This window comes from Oncorhynchus nerka, linkage group LG17 (genome assembly GCF_034236695.1).
Source record: "Oncorhynchus nerka isolate Pitt River linkage group LG17, Oner_Uvic_2.0, whole genome shotgun sequence".
NCBI lineage: Eukaryota > Metazoa > Chordata > Actinopteri > Salmoniformes > Salmonidae > Oncorhynchus > Oncorhynchus nerka.
This window is the reverse complement of record NC_088412.1, coordinates 28,288,997-28,316,174: the sequence shown is the minus strand read 5'-3', so window position 1 is coordinate 28,316,174 and position 27,178 is coordinate 28,288,997. Positions and strand designations below refer to the sequence as shown.

General features: G+C 43.4%; 1 protein-coding gene across 3 annotated transcripts in view; it reads left to right on the top strand.

Annotated features, from left to right (window-relative positions):
- The window catches only part of LOC115145018 (tyrosine-protein kinase ABL2-like), a 43,152-nt gene that overhangs the window by 6,271 nt on the left and 9,703 nt on the right, over positions 1-27,178 (top strand). The window contains exons 1-3 of one of the 3 annotated variants that reach the window (XM_029686226.2): positions 23,488-23,874; positions 25,305-25,469; positions 26,696-26,991. In XM_029686226.2, coding sequence (XP_029542086.1) covers positions 23,805-23,874; positions 25,305-25,469; positions 26,696-26,991 — 531 coding nt within the window. In that variant the 5' untranslated portion in view covers positions 23,488-23,804. Of the gene's footprint in view, positions 1-23,487; positions 23,875-24,717; positions 24,929-25,304; positions 25,470-26,695; positions 26,992-27,178 lie in introns of those variants that run through there. The other 2 variants (XM_029686225.2, XM_029686224.2) reach the window with 2 other exon arrangements.

Sequence of the window (27,178 nt, the reverse complement as noted above, 5' to 3'; positions counted from 1 at the left end):
ATAAGAAATGACAGTAAATTACTAAGGTTTTTGGACTGTTCTTTTTTTGAATGCTCAGTCAAGCACAATTTATCCCCAAATATTTGAGTCATTAGGTGAAACAAAAATGTTCAGCTGTCCCTTTAAGAGGTGGGCCATTACTGTAGTAACAGAACTCCTTGTCTGTCAGAGATGGTCATCTCTGTCTGCGCTACCAGCAGACAGTTGCAGTAAACTCTTAACTAATATTGAAAAACAACCTAGCATGTGAACAAAACGATGTAACTAGCCAAGAAACATGAGGACAAAGTTGCACTTTGGTAGCCTTTCTGGTCAATTCGACCAACTTCTACATTTTGGCCTTTGGATAGTTTTTTGGGTCGGGGCCGCGGGTGCAACACCACTGCTTATAGCTAACTAAGTTAAGTATAACTAAAAATAAATGTAATATGTGTGAAATTATATCCAGCTCAGGGCCACAGCAATGCATTTGGTTTGCTAAGTGGCTAGATGTCAAGATCAAGCTTCTTGGTTACAGCAGAGACATTCAATCCCCTCCTGAATCAAGTTCACTGTTGCCTAAATTGTTTTGTGCGTCAAAAAAACGCTTGGACGGTATGAAAATCTGGATACCGCCCAACCTTACCGCCAATGCCAAAATCTACCCGCATTTGGTGTTTGTTCAAGTGTTAATTTCCCACCCTGATTGCTGTATGAATGTTATGAGGGTACTTTTGGTTTTCCATGTGGGGGGACTGGTCTATTGGACTGCTGTTTAGTGTTGATTGGGTTTCAGGACTTGGCCTGTGTTGTGGCTGACTGCTCTGTCAGTGCTTATCCAGAGATCCAGGCATATGACTTGGGCCCTTCGACCTCAGCAACTCTAGAGTCTTTCCACCGTCACACTCATCCAAGACTCTGTTCTCTCTGTGCCCAAAGCTCAGCTCAAATACTTCATATTCATTCCATCTCTACTCGTCTGCTTTATCTTTCTCTCTCTTTGTATCATCTTAGTGTGTTAGTGTTAGTGAATAACAACAAAAAATATCTAGTTAACAGAAGAAAGGAAGACAAAATAAGGACAGAAGAAAAAGGAAAAGAAAAAGGACAACAAAGTGAAACCTCTAAAGAAACAAGAGACCATAATACAAGAAACAGCACTATAGAGAGATAGAACAACAACAACGCAGCCACTGCCAGCTAGCCTACTTCAGCAGTACTGTATCATTTGAATTATTTTAGTCAATAAGATTCCTGCTACGTAAGCTTAACTTTCTGAACATTCGAGACGTGTAGTCCACTTGTCATTCCAATCTCCTTTGCATTAGCGTAGCCTCTTCTGTAGCCTGTCAACTATGTGTCTGTCTATCCCTGTTCTCTCCTCTCTGCACAGACCATACAAACGCTCCACACCGCGTGGCCGCGGCCACTCTAATCTGGTGGTCCCAGCGCGCACGACCCACGTGGAGTTCCAGGTCTCCGGTAGCCTCTGGAACTGCCGATCTGCGGCCAACAAGGCAGAGTTCATCTCAGCCTATGCCTCCCTCCAGTCCCTCGACTTCTTGGCACTGACGGAAACATGGATCACCACAGATAACACTGCTACTCCTACTGCTCTCTCTTCGTCCGCCCACGTGTTCTCGCACACCCCGAGAGCTTCTGGTCAGCGGGGTGGTGGCACCGGGATCCTCATCTCTCCCAAGTGGTCATTCTCTCTTTCTCCCTTACCCATCTGTCTATCGCCTCCTTTGAATTCCATGCTGTCACAGTTACCAGCCCTTTCAAGCTTAACATCCTTATCATTTATCGCCCTCCAGGTTCCCTCGGAGAGTTCATCAATGAGCTTGATGCCTTGATAAGCTCCTTTCCTGAGGACGGCTTACCTCTCACAGTTCTGGGCGACTTTAACCTCCCCACGTCTACCTTTGACTCATTCCTCTCTGCCTCCTTCTTTCCACTCCTCTCCTCTTTTGACCTCACACTCTCACCTTCCCCCTCTACTCACAAGGCAGGCAATACGCTCGACCTCATCTTTACTAGATGCTGTTCTTCCACTAACCTCACTGCAACTCCCTCCAAGTCTCCGACCACTACCTTGTATCCTTTTCCCTCTCGCTCTCATCCAACACTTCCCACACTGCCCCTACTCGGATGGTATCGCGCCGTCCCAATCTTCGCTCTCTCTCCCCGCTACTCTCTCCTCTTCCATCCTATCATCTCTTCCCTCTGCTCAAACCTTCTCCAACCTATCTCCTGATTCTGCCTCCTCAACCCTCCTCTCCTCCCTTTCTGCATCCCTTGATTCTCTATGTCCCCTATCCTCCAGGCCGGCTCGGTCCTCCCCTCCTGCTCCGTGGCTCGACGACTCATTGCGAGCTCACAGAACAGGGCTCCGGGCAGCCGAGCGGAAATGGAGGAAAACCTCGCCTCCCTGCGGACCTGGCATCCTTTCACTCCCTCCTCTCTACATTTTCCTCTTCTGTCTCTGCTGCTAAAGCCACTTTCTACCACTCTAAATTCCAAGCATCTGCCTCTAACCCTAGGAAGCTCTTTGCCACCTTCTCCTCCCTCCTGAATCCTCCTCCCCTCCCCCTCCCTCTCTGCAGATGACTTCGTCAACCATTTTGAAAAGAAGGTCGACGACATCCGATCCTCGTTTGCTAAGTCAAACGACACCGCTGGTTCTGCTCACACTGCCCTACCCTGTGCTCTGTCCTCTTTCTCCCCTCTCTCTCCAGATGAAATCTCGCGTCTTGTGACGGCCGGCCGCCCAACAACCTGCCCGCTTGACCCTATTCCCTCCTCTCTTCTCCAGACCATTTCCGGAGACCTTCTCCCTTACCTCACCTCGCTCATCAACTCATCCCTGACCGCTGGCTACGTCCCTTCTGTCTTCAAGAGAGCGAGAGTTGCACCCCTTCTGAAAAAAACCTACACTCGATCCCTCCGATGTCAACAACTACAGACCAGTATCCCTTCTTTCTTTTCTCTCCAAAACTCTTGGACGTGCCGTCCTTGGCCAGCTCTCCCGCTATCTCTCTCAGAATGACCTTCTTGATCCAAATCAGTCAGGTTTCAAGACTAGTCATTCAACTGAGACTGCTCTTCTCTGTATCACGGAGGCCCTCCGCACTGCTAAAGCTAACTCTCTCTCCTCTGCTCTCATCCTTCTAGACCTATCGGCTGCCTTCGATACTGTGAACCATCAGATCCTCCTCTCCACCCTCTCCGAGTTGGGCATCTCCGGCGCGGCCCGCGCTTGGATTGCGTCCTACCTGACAGGTCGCTCCTACCAGGTGGCGTGGCGAGAATCTGTCTCCTCACCACGCGCTCTCACCACTGGCGACCCCAGGGCTCTGTTCTAGGCCCTCTCCTATTCTCGCTATACACCAAGTCACTTGGCTCTGTCATAACCTCACATGGTCTCTCCTATCATTGCTATGCAGACGACACACAATTAATCTTCTCCTTTCCCCTTCTGATGACCAGGTGGCGAATCGCATCTCTGCATGTCTGGCAGACATATCAGTGTGGATGACGGATCACCACCTCAAGCTGAACCTCGGCAAGACGGAGCTGCTCTTCCTCCCGGGGAAGGACTGCCCATTCCATGATCTCGCCATCACGGTTGACAACTCCATTGTGTCCTCCTCCCAGAGCGCTAAGAACCTTGGCGTGATCCTGGACAACACCCTGTCGTTCTCAACTAACATCAAGGCGGTGGCCCGTTCTTGTAGGTTCATGCTCTACAACATCCGCAGAGTACGACCCTGCCTCACACAGGAAGCAGCGCAGGTCCTAATCCAGGCACTTGTCATCTCCCGTCTGGATTACTGCAACTCGCTGTTGGCTGGGCTCCCTGCCTGTGCCATTAAACCCCTACAACTCATCCAGAACGCCGCAGCCCTTCTGGTGTTCAACCTTCCCAAGTTCTCTCACGTCACCCCGCTCCTCCGCTCTCTCCACTGGCTTCCAGTTGAAGCTCGCATCCGCTACAAGACCATGGTGCTTGCCTACGGAGCTGTGAGGGGAACGGCACCTCAGTACCTCCAGGCTCTGATCAGGCCCTACACCCAAACAAGGGCACTGCGTTCATCCACCTCTGGCCTGCTCGCCTCCCTACCACTGAGGAAGTACAGTTCCCGCGCAGCCCAGTCAAAACTGTTCGCTGCTCTGGCCCCCAATGGTGGAACAAACTCCCTCACGACGCCAGGACAGCGGAGTCAATCACCACCTTCCGGAGACACCTGAAACCCCACCTCTTTCAGGAATACCTAGGATAGGATAAAGTAATCCTTCTCACCCCCCCTTAAAAGATTTAGATGCACTATTGTAAAGTGGCTGTTCCACTGGATGTCTTAAGGTGAACGCACCAATTTGTAAGTCGCTCTGGATAAGAGCGTCTGCTAAATGACTTAAATGTAATGTAAATGTAGTGTAGTTGAAATGGAGCACTGCTTTTGCCTGGTATAATCCTCTCTGTCTTCCCTCTTCTTCCCCTCCTGTTGAATCACACACCAGAGTCAGCATTAATCTGGCACTTCGTGGCGCTGCCAGGGTCGTCTCTATGCTCTGTGTTGGGCAGCGGGGGTGAGACCAAGGAGCTCGGCCACAGAGAGGGCCCATTTCTCTCTCAGTGGACTGGGATCATTTGCCCCATTCAAAGAGAATGTTGCGAGTCACAGAGTGGCTATCTCAGATGCTTATCAAAAGCCCTTTTGATACTGTGCCTTGTCCTTGTGCTGGGCAGATTGGGTGGCCAAACCCTGCATATGGAAGCAATGGGAATGTAATCTCAGCGAGCTCTGTGTACTGTCACAGGAAGTCGGTGTAATCCTCTACAGCCAGGCCTGAATCCTCATGGTCATTCCAGCAGTCGCTCAGTTAACCTCTCTGGCATATGTGGGATGCTAGCGTCCCACCCCGCCAACAGCCAGTGAAAGTGCAGGGCGCCAAATTCAAAACAACAAAATCTCATAATTAAAATTCCTCAAGCATACAAGTATTTTACACTATTTTAAAGATATGATTCTCATTAATCCAGCCACAGTGTCTGATTTCAAAAATGCTTTACAGCGAAAGCACCATAAACGATTGATAGGTCACCACCAAGTCACAAAAACACAGCCATTTTTTCCAGCCAAAGAGAGGAGTCACAAAAAGCACAAATATAGATAGAATTAATCACTCATCTTTGATCTTCATTAGATGACACTCATAGGACTTCATGTTACACAATACATGTATGTTTTGTTCGATAAAGTGCATATTTATATAAAAAAATCTCTTTACATTGGCGCGTTACGTTCAGTAGTTCTAAAACATGCGAAAGACTTTGCGGAAAAAGCATAATCTGAGAACGGCACTCAGAACCCAATCCAGCCAAAGAAATATCCGCCATGTTGGAGTCAACAGAAGTTAGAAATAACACTATAAATATTCACTTGCCTTTGATCTTCATCAGAAGGCACTCGCAGGAATCCCAGTTCGACAATAAATGACTGATTTGTTACATAAAGTCCATAATTTATGTCCAAATAGCCACTTGTTGTTAGCGTGTTCAGCCCAGTAATCCATCTTCATGAGACGCGAGCACTTTGTCCAGACAAACTCAAAGTTCACTTACAGGTCGTAGAAACTTGTCAAACGATGTATGGAATCAATCTTTAGGATGTTTTTTTTAACATAAATCATCAATAAGGTTCCAACCGGAGCATTCCTATGTCTGAAGAAAAGCACTGGAACTCTGTCGGGAGCGCGTGTCACGAGCCTGAGACACTCTGCCAGACCACTGACTCATTCAGCTCCCATTCCCCCCTCCTTTATAGCAGAAGCCTGAAACAAGTTTCTAAAGACGGTTGACATCTAGTGTAAGCTGTAGGAAGTGCAACTAGACTCCATAGACATTGTGTAGGCCAAGCTTTGAAAAACTACAAACCTCAGATTTCCCACTTCCTGGTTGGATTTTTCTCAAGTTTTCGCCTGCCATATGAGTTCTGTTATATTCACAGACATCATTCAAACAGTTTTAGAAACTTCAGGGTGGTTTCTATCCAATACTACTAATAATATGCATATATTAGCATCTGGGACACAGTAGCAGGCAGTTTACTCTGGGCACCTTATTCATCCAAGCTACTCAATACTGCCCCCCCTGTCACCAAGAAGTTAGGCTGCCTGTCCTCTCTCCTACAGTTGCAGTTATGGGATTCATTCTAGTTAGGCTACGCTACACTAACTGTGGAGAAATATAACAAATGGCTAATGGAAGACCAGCGGCTTCTGTACACTGCTGTACAATTTCCGTAATCTCATGTGGTCTATTGAAATTAATGTTATATTCTCTGCCGCAGGTACCGCTTGTTCCTGTCAGGCTAATTTGTCTGGACTGTGATGCATTATCTGCATACCATTTTTCTTTCTAACTGATGTAATCATCTCTAGGCTTGCAACTCTACACCACACAATGCTCTCTCTGGTCCCTCCAGAACAGTGCCATGGTGAAAACCTCACCACACTGTTGTGTCAACCTCATTGACTCAAGACTAGAAATCTCAGATTCAACACTTACTTGTAGATAAACTCCTTATCTCAACACGGACATGTTTTTGCAAATAAGTGTAGATAGTGAAGTATGGCCAACTGTTGTCTGGGAATAATAACCTTAATGGCGCAGGCGTTCCGCTAGCGACCCACCTCGACATCATTCGGGGAAAATTGCAGAGCGCGAAATTCAAATTACAGAAATAGTCATATTTAACATTCATGAAAATGCAAGTGTCATACATCAAAATGAAGCTCAACTAATTGTTAATCCAGCTGCTGTGTCAGATTTCAAAAAGGCTTTACGGTGAAAGCACACCATGCGATTATCTGAGGACAGTGCCCCGCATACAATAGCATGAAAAACATTTTTCAGCCCGGCAGGTTGAAGTCAGAAATAGCGATTATAATAAATGCCTTACCTTTGAAGATCTTCTTCTGTTGTAGCTGGGACCTTTTGGAGTGCCATCACAAATGGTCATTTTGTTCAATAAAGTCCTTTTTTTTTTTTTTATCCCCAGAAACTCATTTTATCTGGCGTGCTTCATTCAATCATCCACCGGTTTCCCTCCTTCAAAATGCATAAAAAATGAATCCCAAACGTTACCAATAAACTTCTCCAAACAAGTCAAACAACGTTTATAATCAAACCTCAGGTACCCTAATATGTAAATAAAATTTAAGATGGAGAATCGTTATTGTCTTTACCGGAGATGAACAACAAAGAACGCGCTCTCATCCACGCACATGAAAACACTACAGCCAAAATGGGAGCCACTTAAAAAAACTACAAATTCTAGCTCATTTTTCCAAAACCAAGCCTGAAACTCTAAAAGACTGACATCTAGTGGAAGGATCTAGGATCTGCAATCTAGGAGGATTTAGCCTCATAATTAACATGACAGCCATTGGAAACAGTGGTAGGCTGAAATGTTTTTTTTTATGGTTTGTCCTCAGGGTTTTGCCTGCCATATCAGTTCTGTTATACTCACATACATCATTTTAATAGTTTTAGAAACTTAAGTGTTTTCTATCCTAATCTACCAATTATATGCATATCCTAGCTTCTGGGTAACAGGCAGTTTACTTTGGGCGCGCTTTTCATCCGGACCGCTCTAGAGGGTGCAGGACGCTACCGTCCCATCTGGCCAACATCCAGTGATATTGCAGAGCGCCTAATTCAAAAACAGAAATACTCATTATAAAAATTCATGAAACATACAAGTGTTATACATCGGTTTAAAAAATAACTTCTTGTTAATCCAACCGCTGTGTCAGATTTCAAAAGAACTTTACGGCGAAAGCAAACCTTGCGATTATCTGAGAACAGTGCCCAGCAGACAAATCATTACAAACAGTTAGCAGCCAAGAAGAGGAATAACAAGTCAGAAATAGCGATTAAAATTGATCACTTACCTTTAATTTTCATATGGTTGCATTCCGTAGACTCCATGTTACACAATAAAGGTTTGTTTTGTTAAAGTCCCTCTTCATATTCAAAACCTTTTGTTCAGTAATACATTGGAACAAAGCGCGGTCACAACAGACAGACACAAAATCTAAAAAGTACCATAAGAGTTCGTAGTTTGACATGTTTCTAGGTTTATAATCCATCCTCAGGTTGTTTTTGTCATAAATAATCGATCATATTTCAACCGGACAAAAGCTTCGTCACTAGAAAAGGAGAAACAAGAAAGGCGCGCTCCCGGTCACACGCTGGACTCATGTCTTGAAATTTCCACTGGCCACTCAATGAAGTGCTGTTTCTCTCTCATTTTTCAGAGTAAACGCCTGAAGCAATGCCTAAAGACCAGCCACATGTTGTGGAAGCCATAGAGATCGTGAACTGCGTCATAAGTCTTTGTATGGTGGAAAAAGGCTTTCAATGGAAAAGGGTCATTTCAAAACAATAGCAGTTCCTGGATCGATTTTCCTCATGTTTTCGCCTGCCATATCAGTTCTGTTATACTCACAGATATTATTTTAACAGTTTTGGAAACTGTGGTGGTTTCTCTCCAAATCTACCAATTATATGCATATCCTAGCTTCTGGACCTGAGTAGCAGGCAGTTTACTTTGGGCACGCTTTTCATCCAAAATTCCGAATGCTGCCCCCTACCCTAGTGAGGTTAAGGCCATTTTCTAAGTGAACCAGAGAAAATGAATATGGATGTAATCTACAAAATGGGGAACCTCCTTTTAATGATGGATTCCTAATGGAATCTTATAGACACTTTCGTCCCAAATTGCTAAACACCTATGTTACTTATGCTCACAACGGCTCTAAAGCAAGATGAACTTCCCCATCCAGTATGGAATGATCCCCATGATTATGGCTCGATATGGATTGATACTGAAAGAAGCTGCTACGCCAAAAAAGTTGATTGCCAAGTTATATAAAGGTTTGATTGGAACTCTACCTGATGGTTCAGAACCCTGTAAGGAAAAAATGGGAAATGGATCTAAAGGAAGAAATTGAGGAGAAATGTTCATACCTGCTCCTACAACCTAAGACAAACTACTGCAATTTGAGATAATTCATAGGACTGAATGCACTCCCGCCAGAATGTATGTTATGCACCCAGAAATGTCACATCTGTTGTTGATTCAAAAAGCACAAAGGAACCCTATTACAGTGCATTCGGAAAGTATTCAGACCCCTTTTCCACATTTTGTTACGTTACAGCCTTATTCTAAAATCGATTCAGTATTTTTTTCCCCCTCATCAATCTACACACAATGCCCCATAATGACAAAGCAAAATTTTTTATTTATTTATTTAATATGTGATTTCTTTAAAAAAATTGGTATTCAGACCCTTTACTCAGTACTTTGTTGAAGCAGCTTTTGCAGTGATTACAGCCTCAAATCTTCTTGGGTATGACGCTACATGCTTGGCACACCTGTATTTTGGGGGGTTTAATCAATTTTCTCTGCTGATCCTCTCAAGCTCTGTCATTTTGGATGGGGAGCGTTGCTCTATTTTCAGGTCTCTCCAGAGATGTTAGATCGGGTTCAAGTCCGGACTCTGGCTGGGCCACTCAAGAACATTCAGAGACTTGTCCCGAAGCAACTTTTGCCTTGTCTTGGCTGTGTGCTTAGGGTTGTTGTCCTGTTGGAAGGTGAACCTTCACCCCAGTCTGACATCCTGAGCACTCTGGAGCAGGTTTTCATCAAAGATCTCTGTACTTAGCTCTGTTCATCTTTGCCTCGATCCTGACTAGGCTCCCAGTCCCTGCCGCTGAAAAACATCCTCACAGCATGATGCTGCCACCACCATGCTTCACCGTAGGGATGGAGACAGGTTTCCTCCAGACGTGACGCTTGGCGTTCAGGTTTCATCAGACCACATAATCTTGTTTCTCATGGTCTGAGACCCTAACGTTAGCTGGCTTGATCTCTAGCGGACATTATTCGTTTCCCGGAGCTGTTAGCTTTTAGAGCAAACAGAGCCTAAGTTAGCTAGCTAACATTGAACCTGGTTGGTTAGCTCCCAGCACTGTGGTCATTGTTGGCACTTTGTAAATTGTTATTTAACTAGCGAACGGATAGCTGGCTGGCAATTTAGCTGAAGTTACAATACCCGTTAAATGAATAGGGCCGGTGTCAGTAACCGTCTCCAAAAAATATAATTTTCTCTATTTGACATGAATATGACTTTTCCTATTAAGACACTCAGTTTAATGCATGCTAGGTTTCTCCTGACACTTTATTTCAGGATCAAACAATGAAGGAATGAAACTGAGTTCTAGGCTAAGTTGATTTTGAATAACCCAAAAACATGGGAGTCCTAAGGTAATAATGAGAGAGCGATAGAGAAAATAAAGCAAGTTATAAAAATTGAATGAGAAATTTGAACAAGCCTTACAGATGAGCAAAGCATTATAAGACAAAAATGATGCATGCATACGAGGGCTGTAAAAAAAAAAAAATCTCTCACCATTGCGAACCAAACAACCAAAGACCTAATCTTACTAACGGAAATATCATAAAAGCATTAAGACAAATTAGTTATGATTATTCTAATAGTGTTCAATGTCCTTAAGTTGCAGCTTTAAAATGGGAATAATTATGGAAGTCAGAGTCTATGCGATACAAATATTTTAGGCCACAAGAAGTGAAATTGAGCAAACAATACCAAGGTGGAAAAATCAAATGAGTCAGAACAAAACTTGGGCTACTACAGCTGAGCTTATGGAAGAAATGATATGTAGTTGGCCTAGGCCTATTAACATTTTATTTTAGCTATGTACAACCTACCTAAAATGCATATAGTAGCCTAATAAGAGGGGAGGATGAGGCAAAAATGTTATCCAGTTCTGAGGACAGCTGAGTTGCTCTGCATTCCATGATTTACAATCCATCACAAGATGCACAGCCGGCAAGGCTCGCTTTAGCATACCGATAGGCCTTTTACACACACTTAGGTTGGAGTCATTAAAACTCGGTTTTTAAACCACCACAAATTTCTTGTTAACAAACTATCGTTTTGGCAAGTCGGTTAGGACATCTACTTTTTGCATGACACAAGTTATTTTTCCACCAATTGTTTAGACAGATTATTTCACTTTGAATTCAGTGTATTACAATTCCAGTGGGTCAGAGGTTTACATATACTAAGTTGACTGTGCCTTCAAACAGCTTGTAAAATTCCAGAAAATGATGTCATGGCTTTAGAAGCTTCTGATAGGCTAATTGACATCATTTGAGTCAATTGGATGCGGACCTGTGGATGTATTTCAAGGCCTACCTTCAAACTCAGTGCCTCTTTGCTTGACATCATGGGAGAATACAAATAAATTAGCCAAGACTCCCAAAAATTGTAGAACTCCAAGTCTGGTTCATCCTTGGGAGCAATTTCCAAATGCCTGAAGGTACTAGAGGTCAACCGATTAATCGGAATGGCCAATTTCAAATTTTCATAACAATCGGAAATCAGTCATTTTGGACGCCGATTTTTTTCTTTTCTTTTTTTTCTTTCTTTCCTGTGTATGTATGTATTTATGTATATTTTTACACCTTTTATTTAATCTTTATTTAACAAGTCAGTTAACTTCTTGACGCTACCCATCCCTGTCGCGGGATCATTTGTCAGCAACCGCTGAATAGCATAGTGCAACAGTTAAATAATATTACTAAAGAATATTCATATTCATGAAATCACATGTGCAATATTGCAAAACACAGCTTAGCCTTTTGTTAATCCACCTGTCGTCTCAGATTTTGAAATTATTCTTTACAGCGAAAGCAATCCAAGCGTTTGTGTAAGTTTATAGATAGCATAGTATTATGTACACTTAGCATCAGGAAGCTTGGTCACGAAAATCAGAAAAGCAATCAAATTAACCATTTACCTTTGATCTTCGGCTGTTTTCACTCACGAGACTCCCAGTTACACAACAAATGTTCCTTTTGTTCCATAAAGATATTTTTTATATCCAAATACCTCCGTTAGTTTGTCGCGTTATGTTCAGAAATCCACAGGAAAGAGCGGTCACGGCAACGCAGACGGAAATTCCAAATAGTCTTCACAATGTCCACAGAAACATGTCAACATGATTTTCGTGACCAAGTTACCTGATGCTAGGTGTACTTATTGTTTTGCTATGCTATCGATAAACTTACACAAACGCTTGTAATGCTTTTGCTGTAAAGCATAATTTCAGAACCTGAGATGACAGGGTGATTAACAAAAGGCTAAGCTGTGTTTCGCTATATTTCACTTGTGATTTGAATATGAATATTTTCTAGTAATATTATTTGACTGTTGCGCTATGCTATTCAGCGTTGCTGATGACAAATATACCGGATCCGGGATGGGTGGTTCTAAGAGGTTTAACTGCCTTGTTCAGGGGCAGAACGACAGATTTTTACCTTGTCAGCTCAGGGATTCAATCTTGCAACCTTACGGTTAATTAGTCCAACGCTCTAACCACCTGCCTCACGAGGAGCCCGCCTGTTATGCGAATGCAGAAAGAAGCCAAGGTAAGTTGCTAGCTAGCATTAAACTTCATCAATCATAATCACTAGTTATAACTACATATGCGTTGCATATAATCAATGCGGTGTGCATTCGCGAAAAAGGACTGTCGTTGCTCCAATGTGTACCTAACCATAAACATCAATACCTTTCTTAAAATCAATACACAGAAGTATATATTTTTAAAACTGCATATTTAGCTAAAAGAAATCCAGGTTAGCAGGCAACATTAACCAGGTGAAATTGTGTCACTTCTCTTGCGTTCATTGCACGCAGCATTGCACGCAGCGTCAGTGTATATGCAACAGTTTGAGCCGCCTGGCTTATTGCGAACTAATTTGCCAGAATTTTACGTAATTATGACATAACATTGAAGGTTGTGCAATGTAACAGGAATATGACTGATGGATGCCACCCGTTAGATAAAATACGGAACGGTTCTGTATTTCACTGAAAGAATAAACGTTTTGTTTTCGAAATGATAGTTTCCGGATTCGATCATATTAATGACCAAAGGCTCGTATTTCTGTGTTAATATGTTATAATTAAGTCTGATTTGATAGAGCAGTCCGACTGAGCAGCAGCAGGCCCGTAATCATTCATTCAAACAGCACTGAATTTTGTCCCATACCTCATAACTTATTGTGGGAAGCTTGTGGAAGGCTACCCAAACATTTGACCCAAGTTAAACAATTTAAGGCAATGCCACCAAATACTAATTGAGTGTATGTAAACTTCTGACCCACTGGGAATGTGAATAAAGAAATAAAAAGCTGAAATAAATCATTCTCTCTACTATTATTCTGACATTTCACATTCTTAAAATAAAGTGGTGATCCTAACTGACCTAATATGGGGAGTTTTTACTAGGATTAAATGTCAGGAATTGTGAAAACCGAGTTTAAATGTATTTGGCTAAGGGGTACGTAAACTTCCGACATCAACTGTATATCTCTTTTGTGCCACAGCTCCACCAGAGTGAAATAGGTTATTCGATGACATTTGGCTCCATCAAATATATTTAGTCAATGTCTTGTTTCATCTCGTCTCCCATAGCTTTTTTTGTGTGTCTTGTGGGGTGCTGTGATCCAGGAAAAAACTGACTGGGATAGTTTCTCAGGAACAATGATCCTCCCCCTGCAGTAATGCTGTTGAACGTTGATTATACAGGAAGAAGATCTGAAATAGAGGGCCTTTATAAAATCTGAATTTATTTGCCTGATTCCATTTTCTCTTTAGTTCCTCCAGATATCTGTTTTTCAAAAATTCAAATTTTCATTCTCAATCACAGGGGCGGCAGGGTAGCCTAGTGGTTAGTGTTGGACTAGCAAGTTCAAACCCCCGAGCTGACAAGGTACAAATCTGTCTTTCTGCCCCTGAACAGGCAGTTAACCCACTGTACCTAGGCTGTCATTGAAAATAAGAATGTGTTCTTAACCGACTTGCCTAGTTAAATAAAGGTACAAAATAAATATATATATATATATATATATATATAACACAGAAAAACAACAAAATTGGATGTTCTATATAAGTCCAAAAATATGCTTAAACCACTTTTGACCCAGCACCACACCAGAGTCACCTTATGAAGGTCCTGTTGAGCAGCTGATTTTTGAGGTGTGTTCGTACAGGGCTGGAGCAAAAGCCTGCACACCCAGTAGCTCTCCTGGCGGATGGTTGGCCACCCTGCAACATTAGTTTACAACCAAGTACTTTTTATGCCTTCATAAAATAATTCCCTCATTCAATGACCCAGGGATCATATGGCTAAGGTGGGCGAGGTAGGTAACTAAGATGTTTAAGGTTGAAATGTTCAGGGGAGATCTTGACATCGTTGGAGTGACTTGTCAATTAAGCTAAGAATATTTTTGTATTGAATAGAGGAGTCCCAGACAATTTTGACCACTTGAGAAACTTTTACAACCAGCACATGCACCATTGCTATCAACTGCGCACCCACAACTGCATGTCAGCAGTTAATATGATGGTTGTGGTTATATTTTCACAACAAATGGCCACTGGATTGATGTAAATAATAATATTATTCTGCCAGGTAGGCATGGGCTACTTTGTAGTTTTAATTGAGAAGGTTTTTGGGAAAGCCTTTTCATCTGCACCAGAACGGGGGTTATCATTAGCATCATCGCTAACGGCTACACAAAGTGTAGACATACGCGCGCACCACACACAGAGGAAAATACAAATCGCCAATGCATTTTGTTCATGTCATATGACAACTTGGGCAAATGAATGCCTTTTTCTAATACGTTCAATACATTTGTTTAATTCCATTTTAAATGCCATCTGAGTTTTGTGATTCCATCTGCGTTTTACCGCAACACAGATTTTTATTGGGCCCTAAGAATATCACCCCATCCGATTGGGCAAGACCCAACCCTACGCTCTCTGTTTGGCTGTCTAAGCTGGGCCTCTCCTGGGATCTGCTGGATCTTGTCCTTGTGGTGGATGATGGCAATCATACCACACCCTTCTGCTGCGTCACACAGCCTAGCACAACGCAACTACTGCCAGGCCCAGACACATACTTCAGTTTCTACAAAGTGACTGGACCAATGAGCGTCACGCATTACATAATAGGGGTGCTCTTCAAGTTTTTGCATTGAACAAAACAAGAGCAGGCACATGCCAAATGTTTTGACTTGCTTAATTTTCCACTTTTCATTGTTTGATTTGGACATAAACAACACTAACTTAACATTGTGCAAGATTTCATTTAGTCTGTTGCGTTCTGATTTAGTTTACTATGGATCAGACTCAAACATCAATAGGAACGTCAGTCTGGGTATGGAATCATTTTCAGCCTCACTCAACTATCAAGTGTATCCAAAATGTTTAGAGGAAAGGTGAGGCATAGCAGAAGGCCTTCCTGTAGTCAAGTGTTTCCAAACTCCAGTCATCTGGTACCCCCAACGGCGCACACTTTTGTTGATGTAGCCCCTGCCAAATTAAACTGATACAACTCATTCATCAGGTGGGCTTGTCCAGGGCTACAACAGAAATGTGTACTTTTGGGGGTACACAAGGACTGAAGTTGGGTAAACACTGCTCTAGTCCACTACAGAGAATTGTGTAGACCACCACTTACTGTGTTGTGAGCAAGCCTGGGAGGATGCACTTACTCCACATTAACCAATTAAAGGGCTGTGGTGGGCAGGCGGAGGGCTAGAGGCCCATTATTAAAATGTCTGATTTACAGGGCATTGCCCAGTCTGTAATTTGTGCATGCTTAGTGGAGCATGGCTAGATGAACGATACATGGCGTTTCCCAGCACCCTGGCGTCTCATTATTTGCTCACTGACATTTATGGGACCAGGATGTAGATGGGCAGGGGGGTTTAGGGGTCCTGCCAGTAAGGCCTATTAGCGCCATTAAGGTGCTGACCAGACCGTAAGGGCTTTGGTGCTGTCCTCTTCCATTATGGTTTGCACAACCACTACCACAACTATAGCTACTCAGAGCTGTCTGGATCAAGCTGCAGCTGTTCATCCTTATCTGCCTGATTTGGGGAAAGTTGTTAATCAATTATGTCAATCTTGAGTGTGTTTTTCCTGAATGTGTAGGCCAAATTAAATAGTTGGGTGATCGGTGTTTAAGGAAAGTTAGCCAGGGCTCAACATTAACACTTGCGGCAAGTGTTTTTGTTTTGGAGAACGAATAGATTATCGATTTAAGTTGTCCGAATGGACAAGTAAAGAAGAAGAAAAACACGCTTACTACCGAGTTCCAAACTGCCTCTGGAAGCGATGTCGGAACAATAACTTTTAGTCTGGAGCTTCATGAAATGGGTTTCCATGGCCGAACAGCCGCACGCATACAAGCCTAAGTTCACCATGCGCAATGCCAAGCGTTGGCTGGAGTGGTGTAAAGCTCGCCGCTATTGTACTCTGGAGCAGTGGAAATGCATTCTCTGGAATCACGCTTCACCATCTGGCAGTCAGAATGACGACGCTTTCTCCTGGCATCAGCCAAACCCAGATAACTGCCCACACACTGTCAAGTTTGGTGGAGGAGGATTAATGCTCTGGGGCTGTTTTTCATGGTTCGGGCTTGGCCCTTTGTGGCTGAATGGAATCAAGTCTCCACAGCAATGTTCCAACATCTAGTGGAAAGCCATCCCAAAAGAGTGGATGCTGTTATAGCTGTAAAGGAGGGACCAACTCCATATTAATACCCATGATTTTGAAATGAGATATTCAACGAGCAGGCGTCCACATACTTTTGGTAATGTGGTATTTTGATTTGGCTATCTCTCAAGTTAACCATTGTGCTATTATTAGCATGTACGATGTCCTAAAATAACTTTCCACCCTCACTCGTGTATAAACGCAAATGACCAACGTAGTTGATATGGGTGCAGAGTTGATTAAACCAATGGAGCATACTCCGGTTGTAAAACCATCTCTCAAGTGCTCAAAATTGGCTAGAATTCTGGCTATGTAATTCTGACAAAGTAAAAAAAAAAAAATATTAGAATAGCCTAATTGACAAGTAACTCCGATGTTGTCAAGCTGTCCCCTGAACACTGAATATTTTGTCTTGCAAATAAATGAACATCTTTGGTCCATGGTTCATTTAATGAGGGAATTATTTGGTTGTGATTAATGTTGCAGGACAGCCAACCCTCCTCCCGGAGAGTCCAGGAGAGCTACTGGGTGTGCAGGGTTTTGCTTCAGCCCTACTCAAACACACACCATTGTAGAAGTAAAAATCAGCTGCTCAATAGGACCTTGATAAGCTGACTGTGTTTGAGCAGGGTTGGATAAACAGCCTGCACACCCAGTAACTTTCCAGATGGAGGGTTGACAGACCACGTGTTTATAGCCTATCAGTGCAGTATTTTACTTTGTGGAGTGTTAAGTGCCTTAGTCAAGGCCACAATGGCAGGAGATATAATGCATGGGTTCAGAGACCAGCAGCCTTCCATTGTCAATACCAGGTTATTTTGCGAAGTGGTTCCTTGCATCATACAACACAATTTTCAGCTACCTTTTTTTGGCCTATGTTGTAAGACAATTTTGTATTTTTGAGCTTTCAGACAAGTGAAAAATCAGCCTTACTTGATGTCAAGCCCTGATAGAATTGTCTCTCGCTTTGTTCTATACTTTAATGTCGCCCCATGCGTTATTTTGGCAGTGCTGTTGAACAATGTGACTCAACTAGAGGTCGACCGATTATGATTTTTCAACACCGTTACAGATTTATTGGAGGACCAAAAAAAGCCGATACCGATTAATCGGGTGAATTTTTAAAATGTATTTGTAATAATGACAATTACAACAATACTAAATGAATACTTATTTGAACTTAATATAATACATCAATAAAATCAATTCAATTTCAATGTTCAATTTGGTTGAAATAATGCAAAAACAAAGTGTTGGAGAAAGTAATATGTGCCATGTAAAAAAAGAAAGCTAACATTTTAAGTTCCTTGCTCAGAACATGAGAACATATGAAAGCTGGTGGTTCCTTTTAACACGAGTCTTCAATATTCTAAGGTAAGAGGTTTTAGGTTGTAGTTAATATAGTATTTATACTATTTGTCTATACCATTTGTATTTCATATACCTTTTGACTATTGGATGTTCTTATAGGCACTATAGTATTGCCAGTGCACCAATGTGTACCAAACTATAAACATCAATACCTTTCTTAAAATCAGTACACAGAAGTATATCTATTTTTTTTAAACCTGCATATTTAGTTAAAATAAATCCAGGTTAGCGGGCAATATTAAACTAGGGAAATTGTCACTTCTCTTTCGTTCATTGCACGCAGAGTCAGGGTATATACAACAGTTTGGGCCGCGGGGCTCCATGAAAACTAATTTGCAAGAATTTTATGTAATTATGACATAACATTGAAGGTTGTGCAATGTAACACAAATATTTAGACTTATGGATGCCACCCGTTAGATAAAATACCGAACGGTTCCGTATTTCACAAAGAATAAACCTTTTGTTTTCGGAATGATAGTTTCCGGATTCGACCATATTAATGACCTAAGGCTTGTATTTCTTCGTGTTATTATGTTATAATTAAGTCTATGATTTAATAGAGCAGTCCGACTGAGCGGTGGTAGGCAGCAGCAGGCTCATAAGCATTCATTCAAACAGCACTTTCGTGCGTTTGCCAGCTTCGCTGTGCTTTAACCTGTTGCCTCTACTTGGGACGCTTGCGTCCCAACTAGAGCTCTGGAAATGCAAATGCGCTACGCTAAATGCTAATAGTATTAGTTAAAACTCAAAAGTTCATTAAAATACACATGCAGGGTATCAAATTAAAGCTACACTCGTTGTGAATCCAGGCAACAAGTCCGATTTTTAAAATGCTTTTCGGCGACAGCATGAGAAGCTATTATCTGATAGCATGCACCAATACACTACAACAGAAAAGCACAGCAGGGGACGTAAACAAAATAATTAGCATTTCGGCGTTACACAAACCGCACAATAAAATAGAAAACAGTCATTACCTTTCACCATCTTCTTTGTTGGCACTCCTAGATGTCCCATAAACACTATTGGGTCTTTATTTCGATTAAATCGGGCCATATAAAGCCAAGATATCGTTATATGTAGACTGTGTGATAAACGAAAAAAACGTAACGTCATTTTTTAAAATTCAAAAAGTAGACGATAAACTTTCACAAAACACTTCGAAATACGTTTGTAATGCTACTTTAGGTATTAGTAAACGTTAATAAGCGATAAAAATCATCCGTAGGCGATGTAAATATCATTAGCTGTCGTCTTGGAAAAAATTTCAGGAGAGAGCTCTTCCGGAATGATCTGGGCGGAGACCGGAGGTAAGCGGTGCCCCTCTTTCGGTTCAACCAAGAATCAAAGATGATTAAATTCACAAGACTCTCGACAACATGGGGATGCTGTGGGAGTTGAATGCTCGGTCTTATCTAATTCGGCTCACTGTTAACAATTGCTGGAAGTGGCGCAAGGATATTTATTTCCATTTTCTGTGATCAGGCTTTCCGATGTAACGCACGTTATGTAATAGCCACAGTCGTGATTTAACCAGTTTTAAAAACGTCCGAGGGTTTCCTATCCACACATTCTAACCATATGAACGTACTATATTCCTGGCATGAGTAGCAGGGCGCTGAAATGTTGCGCGATTTTTAACAAAATGTTCAAAAAAGTAGAGGGTCGACTGAAGAGGTTAAGCATTGAGCTGTTTATGACTTCAAGCCTATCAACTCCCAATATTAGACTGATGTAACTGTTGTGAAATGGCTAGCTAGTTAGCGGGGTGCGCGCTGATAGCGTTACAATCGGTGACGTCACTCGCTCTGAGATTTGGAGTACTTGTTCCCCTTGCTCTGTAAGGGCCGCTGCTTTTGTGGAGCGATGGTTAATGATGCTTCAAGGGTGGCTGTTGTCAACGTGTTCCTGGGTTGAGCCCAGGTAGGGGCAAGGAGAGGGACGGAAGCTATAATGTTACACTGGCAATACTAAAGTGCCTTTAAGAACATCCGATAGTCGAAGGTATATGAAATACAAATGGTATAGAGAGAAATAGTTCTATAATAACTTCAACCTAAAACTTATCTGGGAATATTGAACCCTCATGTTAAAAGGAACCACCAGCTTTCATGTTCTGAGCAAGGAACTTAAACGTTAGCTTTTTTTTTACATGGCACATATTGCACTTTTACTTTCTTCTCGCATTATTTTATTTTTTATTTTTTATTTAACCAGGTAAGTTGACTGAGAACATGTTCTCATTTGCAGCAACGACCTGGGGAATAGTTACAGGGGAGAGGAGGGGGATTAATGAGCCAATTGTAAACTGGGGATTATTAGGTGACCATGATGGTTTGAGGGCAAGATTGGGAATTTAGCCAGGACACCGGGGGTAACACCCCTACTCTTACAGTAAGTGCCATGGTCTCTTTAATGACCTCAGTCAGGACACCCGTTTAACATCCCATCCGAAAGACAGCACCCTACACAGGGCAGTGTCCCCAATCACTGCCCTGTGTAATTGGGATATTTTTTAGACCAGAGGAAAGAGTGCCTCCTACTGGCCCTCCAACACCACTTCCAGCAGCATCTGGTCTCCCATCCAGGAACTGACCAGGACCAACCCTGCTTAGCTTCAGAAGCAAGCCAGCAGTGGTATGCAGGGTGGTATGCTGCTGGCATTAAACCAAATTGAACATGTTTCATTATTTATTTGAGGCTAAATGGATTTTGATTTATTTTATTAAGTTGAAATAAGTGTTCATTCAGTATTGTTGTAATTGTCATTATTACTAGACACTAATTATTATTAGTGTCCGGGGTCCTCCAGACGTGACACTTGGCATTCAGGCCAGAGAGTTCAATCTTGGTTTCATCAGACCACACGGTCTTGTTTCTTATGGTCTTATTTGATCACCTACAGACTCTATCTCAACATTTTGACTATGGGGTATTGAGTGTAGATTGATGAGGGAAAACATTTAATTTCATCAATTTTAGAACAAGGCTGTAATGTAACAAAATGTGGCTAAAGTCAAGGGATCTGAATACTTTCCGAATGCACTGTATTGGTTATGTTTCTTCATTTGTAGCATCATGGTGATTTCCATCTCTTTTGCAGAGATGAGCACAGCAGGGCCGCCGGCGAACGTGTGGCGAGCTGGCATTTGACCCAAAAGCTTTGAAAAGTGGGACACTTTTAATACTTTTTCACCTCATGATTTTTTGACAGGATTTAGTTTATCCTCCCTAGGACCAGGAGTAAAACAAAATATAAAAAATATAAAAAAACATATGACCTGATTACGTTTGATCTGGTCCCATTGTAGCCCATATAAAAAAAAAAATTCTGCAGTTTAGTTTATTACTATGTCATACCAGGAGTTTTACCTGGTTAGGTTGTCCAAGGAACCCCCCCACCCCACAATTATTTTTGTTTGAACTACTATCTCAGCATTTTGACATGCGTAGTTTGACTGATACATCTAGAAATGTATCTGCATATCTAAAAAATTGAGATAGTAGCCCTATTGACTTTTTTTAATGAAAATAAATAAATACTGTGACTGGAATGGGCTTCCATAGTTAGGCTCAGTGCAGGCGGCAGCTTCTGTCACAATTTCAGAATGTAACTGCAATTTCAGGTCAACAGCCTAACTCTATAAAAACAAGTCTCAAATATAAGGAAAATATCTACATTTTTAGCTGTTTTCAAAAACATTGCTCTACTATTACCATTTATACTGTAGTAGTTTTGAGCTCAACGAGACGAGTGTTACCTCAGACACTCACCCGAGTCGTGATAGTTTAGAAAGTTTACACAACAGTATGGTCTCGAGAATTGATACCTCTTGAGAACCTCTCGAACATATCCCTTTGCTATCGTTAATGTGAAAACGGACAAATGCTCACTTTGCTGGAGAGGTAACAAATTAAGGATGATGCTCGGGACTCCCCACACTTGTGATGTGAATGGTGACATTGTGTGTCTCCTCATTAACAACAACAAATGGCTGCTGCCAACTCTGCCACAGCCTCTTCACTAGACTCCTTCATGGGGATCTCTGTCTGTACCACTGCCCTCTACAGATTTGAGTTGAAGTGGCAATGTCCACTGCAGTCCATGGCTGTTCAGCTAAAGGTCCGTCAGCTAGTTCTGACCCACTGTTCTGTTCAGTTCTGACCTGTCTGTGTGTTCATCCCTCATTAATTTGTGTTGTGTACCTCTCATCAGTGACATTGTCTCAACTTATTGTTTACATTTCGTCTGGCCCTATCTGAACGCTGTCATCATTCAGGAGTTATTTATGGCCGTGATGTTGCTTTGTTTTGCAATGGGGCAATAAATATTCCCAGGCCAGCGGCCGGTTGTGCTGCATAATATTGCATGTGGTTTAGGTGCTGTCAGTCGTGTCTCGTTGTAATAGGCTAATTGTATTACACTGACTGAGGCCTGGTCATGTTTTGTATTCGGTTAGGTAATGTGACAGGGCACAGTGAAAGGATTCACATGTGGTCCTGTACAGGGATTGGGAGGGTGCAGAGGTAGCTGGTTCAGCTGCCACATGCCTGGACAGATCATACTAACAGCTGCGGCAGCGGCTGGTGCGGGATAGGGTGACCAGGAGGAGTCAGTCTTTCTCAATATGCCCATTGAGCTGAAGCAGGGCTGGATGGGCACCACTGTCTCAGCTGTCTGGGGCTGTCATGGCCAATTCCCAGAGTCCCTGCCCCCAGTCCTCAGCCGTTCTACGCACCAAAGGCACGTACCCATACTGGCACTCTGACAGGCACACGATGTACCTCATGCATGACATGCCAACTGGTGTGGATCAATCTGAAGATGTCCACAGTTTCACTGAGGAATAGTCAATAGTTGTAAAATGAGACCTGAGGCTTATGACTAGCCAAACAGTGGTTGTTGTTGGTGATTCATATTTCAGATCAGCTATTTATTTTAGTGTTGAATGAGTTTATTCAATGATTTGTGAATAAGAGTTTAGATCAATTAATCTTATCCTTAGTTGATATAGAAAATTGAATTAATACATTTGGCCATTATGTGACTGCAACTATTTAACACTTCATGAGTTGAATTTCAAATGATCTCCAGCTCTCAGTAGAAAAGAGGATTGAGGTTGACTGTGTAAAAGTATTGCGGCCTGTACTGTGCACTCTGTAGTGTATGATAGAAGTGTGATGTGCTACAGTAGTGTTGTTCTGACATGAGGCCTTGTAGCAGTTGCAGTGCCCTCTTGCCCTCCCTCCATCCCCCCTCGTCCTCAGTCTGTTCAGCCTCTCCCTGGAGGCTATGAGTGTGTCTCAGCACGTGGCACAGGGGCCCTCTCCCATAGGACCATGAGAACGGTCATCTGCTGTGGACCTCATGACTGCCCCTACCCCACGCTTTGTTCTGTTCCTAAAGAGACCTCCACCACAACTCACTTCCCCAGTGAGCTCAGCTTTCCTCTGTCTGACAAACACAGCAAGCCCCTCTCTGTGGGATTTTGCCACGGAGAACCATGATCATGGATTTACTTCCTTGTACCAGCCCTGGAAAGTTTGACTTCTGAAAGCCACATCAAAAGCTGAGAGTGGAAGCCTCTGGGTTGAAAAGCAAACCCAGCCCAGCGGGAACCTTTTAGTAGTGCTTCAGACACCCTAATTCACTCAGGGTGAATAAATCAAATGTGTGGGGGGTCTCAGTGACTCCCTCACTCACTCACTGCCTCTGTGGAGAAGTTATACAGAGAGGGAACTGGTCAGACGTCTGTGTTGTACTGGGAACGAAGTAGAAGATGTACTGGGAGCTGTGGCTGAGCCAGTTGACGGCGACCGACCTGCAGCATATGCTGGTGGGGAACAAAGGTGGGAGGACATGACGCCTAGATGGGGCAGGGTCACACCTGACATTGTGGCCACTTTAGTCCTCAGGAGATGTCTTGACGGATTTAATATACTGCTTCCATGTGGTGTACTGTGTATGGACAGAGTTTGCTTGCTGAATATTTTGAATGGAGCACTGCATACTTGAGTAGTTCTATTGTTTTAGAATGGTGCTCTGTGTACTTTAGTTCAGTGTGCTTCCTGTTTTACTCCCTATTTCACACATTCCACTCATTAGGTTGGATTTGGAGATCTGGGCCATTTTTCAACTATTTGGTTCAGATGCATGACTTCATAGTCTTGCACAGTGTGTTTTTTATGTCTGTGTAGAACGTCATGGTTAAAAGGAAGTGTAATAGGAAGTAATGATGCCTTTCAGTAAATTATTTACTGGTAACCATTAGCTACTAACCACCAGACTCCCACTGATGGTTATAGTCACTTATTGTACATGTATAACTTGGGTGTAGCCAGCCAGTCATTCTTTTGTTTTATAGGCTCCATGAACGAGTTAAATTTTCACCATACATGAAAAAGTAATCTTCCGGCAAGTAGATTGCTCTCTCCATGCCCACTTTCAACTTTCGTTCATCTTCTCCCCTCTCCTCCACTGCCTTTATTTCACTCTTATCCCTCTCTCCCTGGCAGTCGGTAAGCCCCATTCAGCAGCTGCCCAGACATGTTGTGGAGGTTGTTGGCAGCTGTTGAGGAGCCCTGTGAGCGAGTGACGCTCAGGCATGTTGTGTGGGTGGAGGCCTGCAGTATCTTTCCGACCACGCCGACAGACAGCCCCTCCCCGCAGCTCCTACACTCTTTATATACAGGCAGGGGAAAAAAAGCCAAGTAGAAAGTTCATGTTGGACCTAGTCCTCACATCTCAGATTAGTGTGTGTGGAAAGTGAAGTGAGCAGAGTGGACAGGCAGAGTATGTATTTGAGGACCCTTCAACCCAGCAGCAGTTTTGAGGAAGAGTGGGTTAGGCTGACAGGCCGGCCCTATACTGGGGCAAAGGATGTGGACGGGCCTAGACTCTCAGGTAGCTACTCTTTCAACCGGGCTCTTTCTGTCTGTCTATTTAGGTAGATTAATGCTGCCTATTCACTGGACAGTTACTGATATTATGTTGGCACTGGTAAATGGCTATTTCAAATATGATTTGAGCCGATTGTTAAAGGAACAGAAGAACAGACTGTGGCAACATAAGTGGGCGATAGGAAAGGGTTGCTGATTTTGGGGTCTCTAAAAGGCAGGCTGCATTTGTTATGTAAATGTGTGTACATATGTATGTGTTTTGTTACGCATATCTGTGGATATGTTTAATCATGATTTAGAGTTTTTAGGCAGCTTGACCTCTGATCCACTCACAAACCTCTTTCTTTATCCATCTCTCCCTGTCCTCTCCCTCTCTCCAGAGGCCCTCCACCGGCCCTTCAGCCTGGACTCGGCAGCATTGACGGAGGCGGTACGCTGGAGCTCCAAGGAGAACCTGCTGGGTGCTGCAGAGAGCGATCCCAACCTCTTTGTTGCACTTTATGACTTTGTTGCTAGTGGCGACAACACGCTGAGCATCACGAAAGGTATGTACTCTGAAGAGCTTTTTATCAATAGGCTTTCCAAACAGATCATCACAAACCACTCCTTTATCTAAAGATGACTCGCTCCCAGAGATATGGGGCAGTTCTTACTGAAGAGATTTCCTCAAAGTATGGTACCATTTTACCATTCACTGAACTATTTTTTTTTTTTAGTTTATTCCAATTCCTTTGTTCTACTTTCTCGTATTTGATCCGTGTCCCTGCTGATCATACTGGGTAACAAGCTTAAAATATGTGGGTGAGAGCGGGACTTTTTAAATTATTATAAAAGCGCTATCTTAAGTCGATGCCTGCCTCCTCAAGTCACCCCAAGGCTGCTGCCTAAGATGAGGCTAATGCTTAGACTGTGAGTCAGAGTGCCCAATGGAGAGGCGGGCAGGCCAGCCCTCCCACACCCTTGTTTGACTCCAGTGCACTTTTAATGTGGAATCCTTTCAACTGTAATAATAACAGGTGGATAAACCCAGCAGTGGGTGATCAGAGGGTCTCAGATGAATGCCATGCCTCAGACCAGTAATGTCCGCCACGAGCCGCCTGACATTCACCATTTCCACCCGGAGCCAGCTCTCTGGCTGCCCACGGTGTGTCGCAGAGGAAACTGTGTAGTGTGACTGTTTTGGCCGGCCCAATGTTGTTTTTCTGACTCCGCGGCTATCCAGTGTCAATAGAGCCTGTAGCTATGGCCTCTGTGGCACCAGAGGGTATTGAGTCTGCAGCACGCTCGCTTAGCCCATGATGTACAGAGGGCGAGCGAGTAGGAGAGAGGGAATAAGTGGAAGAAAGCTTGGCGCAGTCCCATCTCCAGGCCGTGCCATAACATCTCACTGTCATTATCCTCTCATTGGGAGCAGCTTTGAATGGCTGCAGGGAGCTGCCGGACAGCCAGGGCGTGTTTCAATTCCACAGCCACACAGCTCCTCTACAGTACAGTGCTGCAGTCTCTCGGTCTCTCTGCAAGAGGCACTCCCTCCCATCTCCACTGCTGACCTCATAAGAGGCAGACAACGCAGCAGACCAAGTTGCTACATGCCCTGCCCTACCTCTTGGCACCGCAGTAAATGATGCATCAACGGGGGCTATTTAAAGCCTATGGAGGAGTCAAAAGCGCCAAGTTTCAATCGGTGCTAATGTCCTGAAGTGGCTCAAAAAAAGATGTTTAAAGATGTCATTTTACCTGACTTTCTCTCTCCCTGTCCCTCTCTGCCCAGGTGAGAAGCTAAGGGTGCTCGGTTACAACCAGAATGGGGAGTGGAGCGAGGTGCGCTCGAAGAACGGCCAGGGCTGGGTGCCAAGCAACTACATTACACCTGTCAACAGCCTGGAGAAGCACAGCTGGTACCACGGGCCTGTGTCACGCAGTGCAGCAGAGTACCTGCTCAGTAGCCTCATCAACGGTAGCTTCCTGGTCCGGGAGAGCGAGAGCAGCCCAGGACAGCTGTCCATCTCCCTGCGCTACGAGGGAAGAGTCTACCACTACCGCATCAACACTGCTTCAGATGGCAAGGTAGCTAGGGGTCTGGGACCTACAGAGGGGCTGTCTCGCTTCTCTCTCTGTCCTATCGTCTTCCGTCTCTTCTTCATTTTTGTTGCGAAACTGCTCAGTTCCTGCTAATGTCTCTGCTCTGTCTTTTTTTTGTTGCCGTCTCTGGTTCCTCCCCACGGTGCTGCTGTTTCGGTCTGTACACATGTAT